Source organism: Tachypleus tridentatus, chromosome 13, assembly GCF_004210375.1.
Source record: "Tachypleus tridentatus isolate NWPU-2018 chromosome 13, ASM421037v1, whole genome shotgun sequence".
NCBI lineage: Eukaryota > Metazoa > Arthropoda > Merostomata > Xiphosura > Limulidae > Tachypleus > Tachypleus tridentatus.
Genome location: NC_134837.1, coordinates 22,236,262 through 22,247,664, shown reverse-complemented (window position 1 = coordinate 22,247,664; position 11,403 = coordinate 22,236,262). Strand labels below are relative to the sequence as shown.

The 11,403-nt window shown below is 32.1% G+C and overlaps 1 protein-coding gene across 9 annotated transcripts in view; it reads right to left on the bottom strand.

Moving 5' to 3' along the window:
* Positions 1-11,403, bottom strand: part of FANCI (Fanconi anemia complementation group I) — a 140,791-nt gene continuing 129,388 nt past the window's right edge. For all 9 annotated transcript variants that reach the window (XM_076474380.1, XM_076474378.1, XM_076474382.1 and 6 more), the window contains 3 exons: positions 9,970-10,038; positions 8,702-8,797; positions 1-516 (listed from right to left, as the gene is read on the bottom strand). In XM_076474380.1, coding sequence (XP_076330495.1) covers positions 391-516; positions 8,702-8,797; positions 9,970-10,038 — 291 coding nt within the window. In that variant the 3' untranslated portion in view covers positions 1-390. The remainder of the gene's footprint in view (positions 517-8,701; positions 8,798-9,969; positions 10,039-11,403) is intronic.

Sequence of the window (11,403 nt, the reverse complement as noted above, 5' to 3'; positions counted from 1 at the left end):
TTTTTCTCTTTGTTTTCGTAATTTCTCTTTATTAAATTGGTATTAAAAAATGCAATTTCACTTTTTTTATTTTTTCAAGTATCCACATAAACCATGAATTATAAAATATATATCATATTAACAATAGTTTTTTTCACAAAAAGAAATTGAAATGATGGAAAGGAAGTCTTCAACAAGGAATAACAAAGTTACTTCTTTAAGTCATATCACTCATTTGCTTCCTTTGCCTTTTTATCGGAATAAATACCAAACAGTTTTCGACCATGAATCAAGTTACATAATAAAACCAGCCTGAGTAAATACTTCATGAGTGGTTAGTAGTTTTCCATGCAATTAAAAAAAAAGGTTTTTTGTGGAATAATGAAATTCATAACTTAAATAATAATAACTTTAAGGTGTTATAATTACATTCTCATCCTCTGATGTTGAAGCTTGTTCAAAAACTTCCTTAACCTTTTCTTTATTGATGCGAAAATCTCTTGATGTGCTGAGTTTCACATGTCCCATCAAGTTCACCTGAAAGTCACAATAAGTTCCTGTACCTTCTTTTTCTGATTAAAAAGTATATATAATTATAAAATAAATGTAAGTCGTGTGAAACTTATATGTTTAAAATTATGTACTAAAAATTTACAAAAGTAATACCTCTTTTATGTGTGAATATGATGTATATATATACACACAGACATTACTATAAATATATCAGTTACATCATTAAGACTCAAGAATACAAGATGGTAACATAAAATTGACTGATAAATATCTGGTAAATAGAAACAAATTAATGCCCAAAATGCAGCCTATGGGTGCATGTATAATTCAAGGAAGAAATATTTTACTATTTAGTTGGGGCTTTGAAACAAAAAAAAATTTACCACTACAGCACTACTGAGATATAAATTTAAGTATAATGAGAAAAATAATTTTCAATAGCTATCTACCTCCTCTCATACAAGTTGCTATTCTTATACAGTGTTGCCCTCTATATGAAAACTTATTTTTTATGCCACAAACCTTGAACTCCTATGTACATCTCAATCAATGTGGTTTAACTGCAACTTGCATGCAAATCATCATCAACAGGAATGTGCTACATCTTCCAAAACATGTGACTCCCTCTATTCAATTCTACCAATCTATTACTTTGAGATTACGCAGAAAAGGAAGAAGAACCAGTTTTCACTGGGGAAGAACAGTGAGAAGTTTGAGAGGAGGTAAATACTTATAGGAAATATATTTTCAGTATAGAAAAACAATAATTTCCAATACATTACATTACCTCCACTCACATGGACAGCTAAAATTCTACAATGAATGAGCAGATGGACTGTTGTAAGGAATAGAGAGAAGTATCCTTCAAAAGCATTCACAGAACACCACCCTAAAGAGTGATTCCAAAACCAATTAAGTATAATGAAAGCATATACTGTGCAAAAACGGGCACATGTGTGCAAACCTACAAAAAACCATACATCCAAGAACCCAACATCTAAATCATGGCAGGAAGAAATGTGCAAAGGTGACAGGTCATGTCAAACTCAACTGAATCAGACTGGCACCCCACTATACAACATCAGCCTCAGGAAGTGAAAGTTTCCTGAGATGGAGTGCAAGATGGAGAATCACTGCACCAATCAACATCATCTTCCAGATAGAACAGCAAAAAAGCCAGAGAACCACATCACCCTCCACGTCCTACCACAAGGAAGTGGACCACCTCTAAACACATATAGCAATCTTACCTTCAGACAGAATCTCATAGAAGCTTGGCATAACATCAACCTCAAGTACCCAAAACAAATCCTACTTTGGAGAGTAGATCATCCCTGATGTATTCAGTCAAAGGGACAGCAAGGATAAGCAACTATCCCCTTCTGCTTCACCCAGGCAAGTCCATGGATTAGAACAATCTGGAATGGGTGTATTTATTAAGCAAATATATCATGACAAATATCTTCCAGCAATCTTCTGGAACCCTTATCTCAACAGCATGAGTCATTTGTCACAGTTATAGATCTTGGTTATACAATGTAGGTTTGAGAGATAGGAAAAATACCTAGACAGGCAATGCTTGCCATTGAGCAGGATACTAATCTTAAATATGACACACCACAAGAAGAAAAAAATATATAGGTAGAAAAATAACTTCTCCAGTCACAACCACATCGAAGTTTGAAGGACAATGATAGGACAAAGGCAAAGAAGAAACAACTACCTAATGAATATAGTACGAGATGAATGTACAAGGTGTACTTCACATGTCTAACTGAAGAATTTCATCTATTTGATGATAGAGATGAGATGTCAGGGAAAAGATAAGGTGCCTGATTTGATGTGATGTCACCTATAACAGAATTTTGGAAAAAAGAGGCTGGGAGGAATGGAATGAACTGACAAACCCAATGTGGAAGTGTAGAAGGAGAAAGGTTATGTACAGGTGATGAATGGTGACAGATAATGAAAAAGTAGAAACTGGAAATACTGAAGGAGGCCATGCAAGCTATGTAACAACAAAGAGCATATACTGGACATAGACCTTTATCTGGAGGAGACTGGGAATAAATGTGGGAAATGGATGGAAGTGAAATTGGAAATAATTGTTTGTTTGTTTGTTTTTGCATTTCGCACAAAGCTACTCGAGGGCTATCTGTGCTAGCCGTCCCTAATTTAGCAGTGTAAGACTAGAGGGAAGGCAGCTAGTCATCAGCACCCACCCCCAACTGTTGGGCTACTCTTTTACCAACGAAAAGTGGGATTGACCGTCACATTATAACGCCCCCACGGCTGGGAGGGCGAGCATGTTTGGCACGACGGGGATGCGAACTCGTGACCCTCAGATTACGAAGCGCATGCCTTAACGCGCTAGGCCATGCCAGGCCCAAATTGGAAATAAGAAAAATGTTCTTCATGAGCCACCAAAGTTTATGGCAGGAAAGATTAAGCTGGATAAAGAAGAGTATATGTGAAATGGAAAAAAAATATGTGATAGAAAATATATCAGATGTTTACAGACTAAAACTAGTTTGAATTAGTCAGTGGACAAGTGAAACATGGAACAAGATGAAAACATTCAAACAGAGGAAGTGGAGGCAGTGAAGAAACCAAAACAAAGTAAACTTGGTGTCGGAGTAAAGCGACAAAAGTATTCAGATGTGGAGTACTCCACTGATTGCACAGCCACTTGAAAACCCTGGGATGATAAACCACTCCATGGGATAAACCTGGTATGGTCTTGAAAAACAATCCCCCACATGTGAAAAGTGCCTAGAACATGACATGCAAGGAGATTTTTCTGAAGTGGGCCTAATAAAGGATTTCTAAAGTTTAGTCATAAAGGAAACAAAGACAACTGCCCCTTTGGTGAATGATATAAGCTATAATGGTAGAATCGTTGGAAGGGAGCATAATGTGTCAGTTCAGTGCCAGAGAGAGAAAATGAACCAACACATGTCACACCACCAGAAACTCACAGATATTGAAATAGTAAGACATTTGGATCTGATGCCATTGTCCAGAAGTTTTCTGCTTATGTTCCCATGCTTCCCAACCTAGGAGAGAAGATTCAAATATGTAAGAGGTGGTAAAAGCAGCACTCCAATTATCATGTTCTTATTCAACCACCAATGCAGATTATCTGTAAGGGAAGAAGGAAAGATAACTTGGGAGTGCAAGGGATTATGAGCAAGAGTCCATTGGTCATGCAGAAAGAACATATATGTACCTAACCAGTCATATGCATAATTTTGCATGCAGAAACAAAAGGACAATAAAGTGCATAATGAACTGAAAGTTTAATCAAATGAAGACGAATTAGAGAATGCTGGGCTATATGAGGTGGGTGTTGAAAAATACACCCAAATGGATAAAATATTTGGTAGAAAAATGAAAGACTTGTACAACTTACGAAACCAGCCAACATAAGCTGCATCTATTAGCAGTAGATGCAAGTGTTGAGAAGACTCCAGTTCAGAATGAGCTAACAGGAGCCAGTTTACCATGTAATGGTATAAACACAACCCTTGAACAAGTGTAATTCAAGAAAAGGCTTTGACTGCCAAATAAAATATATATGGTGCTGAATCAACCCTGAAAGGTTAGGTGTGAAACTGATACACAACTTTATAGTGGGCAAACCAAAAATAGTATCTGAACTTGAAAGAAACAGAATATGGAGATTGGCATTCATGATATCCACTGGAGAAAAACCCACCTCAGTGCAATAAAGCACTTGATGGTATATAGGGGAAGATTATAAAACTGACTGAAGCAGGACAGAAAGATCACAGGATAGCAATCCCCTAATATGCTTTGGGGACAACAAAAAAGCCTGGAGAAGATTGACTGATAGGTTTGATAGATCACTGAAGAATCTACATAGTCATGGATAGATGCAGAATGGTAATGGGATCCCAATCTGAAGAAAATTGGTAGGGAAAAAAATAAATAAAATGTATTTCTGACAAAAATTGAATCTTCCAAGAATTGGAAGTAAATATCTGCCACAGGGGAACAAAATTGACCAAACGTGTTCATACTGGACAGAAAAAAGACCTGAAAGTCATTAGAACTGTTGATGATGATGACCTAACATTGAGACACACAGCAAAGTTTTGAACCCTAGTTGTAGGAATTGCTAAATGACAGGAGGTTATAAGAGAAAATAATATTATGGGGAATGTTACATGATCAGAAAGAGACAAAGAAGCAACCAAAGACTAAAGAGACAAAAGTGGTCTCACAGAAAAGGAGTCACCTATAAATTATGAAGATAAATGGAAGGTATATGAACCTGTGACAAGATGGCATCCTTCCCAAAAGATTCCAACAGCAGTAAAATCATGTTGGAAAGGATAGGACAATCTTGCCAATGTGGAAATAAGAAGAGAAATAGTATCCTTCAAAAGAAAGGAAGTGCAAGTTGGACAAATACTGCAGGAAAGTTGAAATGGTAAAAGCAGAAAACTTGTCATGGGAGAAATAGGTAAGATTTTCTAGGACAGCCTTTCTACACATTGGCAAAAGTGACTCAAATTGTTGGGAGTCTATAAATGAAAAGAAAAAAACTGAAGATGGGTGTTATGCAATGAGAAAGGAACAGTATTATGTAAAGTTAATAAAAAAAGGAAACAGGTCACAACTGAGAAGCCATATCCAAAAAAGGCAGAGTTAAGCTCAGCAGATTCTGTGGAAAATGCTTCCTCATCACAAATATGTCCAATGATGCAAGAAGAGCTTGAACATTTTTGGGAAAAGAAGGATAACTCATATAATGATCAATTTCCTGGCAAATGATGGCTGAAAATCCCTAATCAAGACCCTCAAGCCTAAAGGCTGTGTAATGGTAAAGTAATAGTAAAAATATATTAAAAGTTGTAAAACTTAAACTTCAGAATTTATCTTAAAGTGTTAAGAAGTGGAAATAAGAAGAAATAAATAATCAATAATAAACAAAGTGCTGGATATACAAGGCTGTTTAGTTCATGAGTTATTATTTAGTTTAACAAGGCTATTTAGTTCATGAGTTATTATTTAGTTTATTTAATTATTTAATGTTCATAACAAGTGTTAAAAGTTAATTACTTTGAGGGGCGATAGCTGTGATAGGTTTTGTTATGCAACCGTGTATGAGCTGCACACTGTATGTGTGACTTAATTGTTGTACTAAACATCAGTAATATTACTTATGTTATCTTACTCAAAGTTTTTCTCATTATCTGAATATTTTTGTCACTAGTGGGCTAGATATTTCTACATCTTTCTGTCATGTGTTATAAATGCATTAGGATACGACACGGCAAGTTAAGCGAAGTAAAAGCAAGTAAGTAAAGTTTAATTACATGATTGTCAGTTTATCCATAATGGTCAATTTATAAACTCAAAGTTTCACAGTTTGTATTGTAAAAACATAGACATAGAAGAATAATTTGTCAAAGTGTGCTCCAGAGTAACTGAACTCTGAAAAAAAAAAAAGACGCATTTATTTAAAGCTTCAGATGCAACTGCGGTAACCTACGAGGTGACTTAATGAATTTTTCACTGATTGTGCTGTGATAAAAAGAAGAAAGACAAAGTAATTCATGTTGTCAATTGAGTTCTAAAGTAACTGACCCAGTTTATATGGACTTTTAACAAAAAATGTGAATTAATTAAAGCTCTAGATTAAATTGTGGTAAACAAAAGTGTAACAAATGTTTGTACATGTTTGACTTGTTTTTAATATGTTATTTTAAAACAAGTGGATTGTGTGCTGTCCATTTATTGTCGACATTTATTACCAACAAGTCACAGACACCTATCATAAAGAATCAGTAGTAATGGGAAACTACTACAGATAACTAACTGTAATAAATGAATAAATTAAGTAAATTATACTTTTTAAAATAAAAAAGTAAATAAACATGTGAAAAGAACCAAACTGAATAACATCTGCTCTTGATTACTGCTTAATGACAAGTAATAGTTCAGTTGAACTAAACAGAGGGAATCACATGCTTCAAACGTGTGTGTCACACTCCAATTAATGGAGGTTGTTGCATGATGATTTACATGCTAGATGCAGTTCAACCACACTGATCATAGGGTATAAGGGAGTTCAAGGCTCATGACATGTAAAAACATTTTTGTGCACAGAAATCAGCACTGAACGAGAATAGTTATTTATGAAGAGGAGGTAATGTATTTTATTAGAAGTAACTTTTCAATTTCTTACTTTAAAGAACACAACTGAAAAATCTGAAATATTCAAGAATGAAAACTGTACACACATTTATTTTAAAGTATACTGCCATTTAATTCGGTGAAACTGGTACCATATATTTTGAACAGAAAATGCACATGTCTTAAACATAACATGACAGTCATCAAAACTTTATCAATTTTTTATACCTCAACTTGTAGTATACATAAGCAAAATATTTTCAAAAAATTCTGAGAGATTTTCAAACTTTAAAAGGGTTAGTTAGACACGTAAAATAGTCAAGAACCTAGGCCAATGACATGACTGATATTTTATAAATGCAAAATTTCAAATAATGGCACAAGTATTTTTTTGAAATGTTAAAAAATTCATGCTTTGTTTTAAACATCTTGGTGTTTGTTTCTTGTCCCTATATATTACGGCATTTTTAACATCAATAAGATAAAGAGAAATGTTATTCTAAAAACTGGTATCTTTTTAACAGTCAAGTCAAAGCACATATGACCAGTAAAATTACAGACTATTACATAATTAATGTATGTAAACCCTTATACTTGTTTTTCATTTTAAATTTTAAATAATAAGTTCTCATACACATTATGTGATATTAAAACTAAAAAACAATGTTTTAATATATTTACAAATTCCAACAAATAATTATAATAAGTTTGAGTTTCAAAACTTTCTTGTAAACATCTTTTCAATTTAGTTAAAATTTTACATTTTGTTCAATCTTCTAAAATGAAACTTCAAAAAGCTAAACTTTACTACCAAGATGTTAATATATCATACACAAGTTAACCCTTTCATAACAGATCACGGGTCAAAGGCAACATCGTCATGTTTGTTGACTTGCATTCAAAATTTTACTGTATTGCTATTTCATGAAATTATGTCAAAACGTTTGGAATAAAATTGAAGATTATAATTCAAAATTTAATATTATACACGAGTTAATTTCTTAACTTAGAAGTAAATACTAAAAGAACACTCCTAAATATACATTTTAATGTTAAATGTAGCACTGTTTAAAATTATGTTTGTGATGCCAAATTACTAAGTTTATAGTTTTGTACATATCATTAATTCAAATTACTAATATTAACAAGTTAGTATACAAAATAAGAACCTCATATCCTATTATTTAACTGAAATATGGCTTATTTACTGAATCAAAAACAGTGGCCTCCTTCATCTCTTTCCATTTTTGAAAACAGTCTCTTATATACACTTACTTCAACATATGAAGAACCAATTCACCACTTAGAATGTCCTCTTAGTGATTTCAAAGTCATTTTAATGTGTGAAAATACTACCACATTCTTTAAAACCAAGATTTCAAGAAAGCAGATTGTGTCTTTAATAATGCTCGAAGTTTCATATTTTTTTTTCAATCTAAATACATATTAGTTATTATAAGCTTAATAAATTTGTGGAATTCTAAGGATCAGTATAGTTATTTATGAATTTTTGGTTATTCAATATATATAAAACCCAAAAAAACAAATTGTTTGATATCCTCCATGTGCAAAGTTTTAAAAGGCTTAGCAACCTATGTCCAGCACAACTGAGTTCAAAGGTTGTAGCAAGAGGAGATAATTGCTTTACTTCTTGATTTATTGTTCTGTATTTTAATAACAATAAGTTAAATAATTTGTTTCTAATAGTAATAATCTATACACATATATAACATATAATAATTGAAATGTGACTGTATGTTACAAAATACTAGTCTACTAAAACACAGCTAAGACAGGGAAGATTACAGGTTATTTTTATATTACTGGATATATAGCATGAGTGCATCCATACCACATCAATACAAGTTAGGTAATGTTAGCTAGGCAATATAATTAATAATAATATATACCTATATATAAACTCTCTGAGAAAAATCTAGACATTAGTAGAAATTACTGCATTGTTACTTAGCATTATAAAGGTACTTGTAAGTGTTGGATGTTGATATGACATGTACTAAAACTAAAGAATCACGAAATTTACCTTAGATTTATTTGTTAACTGAACCAAGAACTGTTCATAGTATTCTTTGGAATAAATTACTGGTGGAATAGATTTTGTCTCTCTCACCACATTGACCTGGATAAAATAAAAATAAAATTTGTGAATAATAAAATAGAACTTGGTTGTTTTCTTTTCAATTATTTTAATATACTGTATCTAAACTAGCAAAGTAATACATTTTAATTAACTGTTTTATGTTGGATTATGGTTTTACAAACCATGCTAGTCAAGAAATACATGTTGCCCTCACCATCTGTTTTAGTTAGACTGGGGTTTTACAAGTTAACTTCATCAAATGACAGGGGTAAATTAAGGTGAGGATTATTGGGGCTGTAGCCCCCCCACCAAAAAAAAAAAAGACCATTATAAAGTTGTTTGTTTTGTTTTTACCTTAAGTCTTTAGTTGCAAACATTGCAGCCCTAGTTGATAAATTTACTCCCAGGCCCATCTGACCCTTAACCCATTCCTGCATGTTGGTTACCAACTATTTTGGTCTGAAGTTTCAACAAGCTAAACTAGTAAAACTATACATATTGGTAATCAAATATTTTATATTAGGTTGAGGTTTCACTGTTAAACCAGTCAAACAACATATGTTGGTCAGGAACTATTTTATGACTGGTTGAGGTTTCACAAGTTAAACTAATCAAAAAATAGGTGTTGGCCACCAATCATTTTATGTTGAACTGAGGTTTCACAAATTAAACCACTAAAACAATGCTTGTTACCAACTATTTTTCACAGGTTAACCCTTGGAGACAGGGCAGTACCCAATAAGCATACACTGTATGGAGAATGATACACAGTGTAAAAATATTTATGACAATTATGAAGTTTCTTAATACATATTCACCAAAAGTGATAAAAAAACAACAACACAACAAAGCAAGGTTGATTTATATTTTGGAAAATAACATGTTTGGTGTTTCAAAATATTCACATCATAACTGTAAATAAATCAATTCAAAATGAAAAATAAACTGTGATAAAAGCTTCTAATATTGTTAAAAATTAACAATGGAACATAAAAGGTTATTTTATTAATTCTGAAACCTAATTTTTTCGAGGATATAAACAGCAGCACTAAGTTTATAAATTATCATTTACAAAAGATCTATTTATCACACTATGCAGCATAATAGTCAAAGCTACTGTTTTATCTGCTGAATACATTAGATGGTATAAAATCTCCTAGTTCCTCATGGTTATTTTGTAAAGTTTAGGTCAAAGTTCATGGTTATCATACCTTTTGAGCTTTGGAGTCCATTTTTGGTTTCTTTTTGAGTGGCCCTTGACAGTTTGCTCTTTCATAAGCCTAGCAATGATATTAATTTATGGTATATTAGCTAAAATGATACAAACATTGAACAGAAAATGTAAAAACTGATCAGCAAAAAATAAAGTTCTTAATAAGTTTCAAAGAACATTAAGTTACAACTGCTCAAGTTTAATGGGATGTCTCTACACAAAATAGTTGTGCAGTTATTTGGATACTGGTATATTCTCAAACTAATTCTCTTGTAACAGAGTCAGTTGAATCAACTGATCAAATGAGTAGTTCGTACTCATAATAGTTCCATATTATAACACTCAATTTTCTTGACCCAGGTATCCCTCACTGATCAAAGTTTTGTTTAGCTATTTTTTAATGTTATTCCAATTAGTATATACATTCAGAGAAAAATTTTAGTAAAAATACTTCACAAAAAAATCTTTGTGTGTGTGTGTACAAAAATCTTGTATCACCTGCCTCTCAACATAGGCTCGGTCAATCTATCTAGCCATGTGACCTCTCTTTACTTATTTAAATGTCTCTGATACTAGTTTTGATACTATTAAACTTGAATATAGTAAGTACATCTTCATAAAATTTAGCAGACTATTTTAGTGAAGTACTTTTTACCAGTCTACGTGTAAATTGATTTTCATACTAAGATTAAAAATACTTTTCTTAATCTCAAAAATCTCATATTTCATTTGCATACTCTCTAAAAATCTCCTAAATACATTCCAAATGTTTTTTAGTAAAAGCTTGTTTTATCTGTTAGTTTCTCTACCTTAATTTTATACAATGTCAGTTAATGTCTAATGAATCATTTTTATTATATTATATATTTTATGTAACCTAAGCTTAGCTAGCCTAGAGAGGTCCAATTTCTACTTTTATGTTTTAGTTGCTTTATAATAATAGTAACAATACAAGAATAAAGAAGAAATAAAGTATTTACTCAAACCTTCTTCATTGTTTCTATTGACTGTCGATGACACTAAACCCTACTTTTTTATACTAATAACAGTAATGCACTGATATTTGTTTTTAATTAAACAATACATTAAAGATAGAATAACAACATGCAAACAATTTGACAATTTTTTCTAACTATCATAATTTGTCTAACTTTCTAACTATGCAACAAAAACAATTATAAATTCATCTCTTTATCTATCCCATGGAAACGAAGCTTGTACTAACAAACAAAATGTCAATTCTCTTTACAGAAAACACCAAAAATAATACATCAGATTGGTTCTACATAATACAGTATTAAGAGTAGGAGAGAAATATTAAGATACCATGAAAGAAAGGATGTGACAGGCGGGTGTGGCAGAAGCAGTCTGATATTCTCTGTGTTTCATTAAACAAGATTAACGGCTATTAAAATTAGGGTTTTTCTGAGCA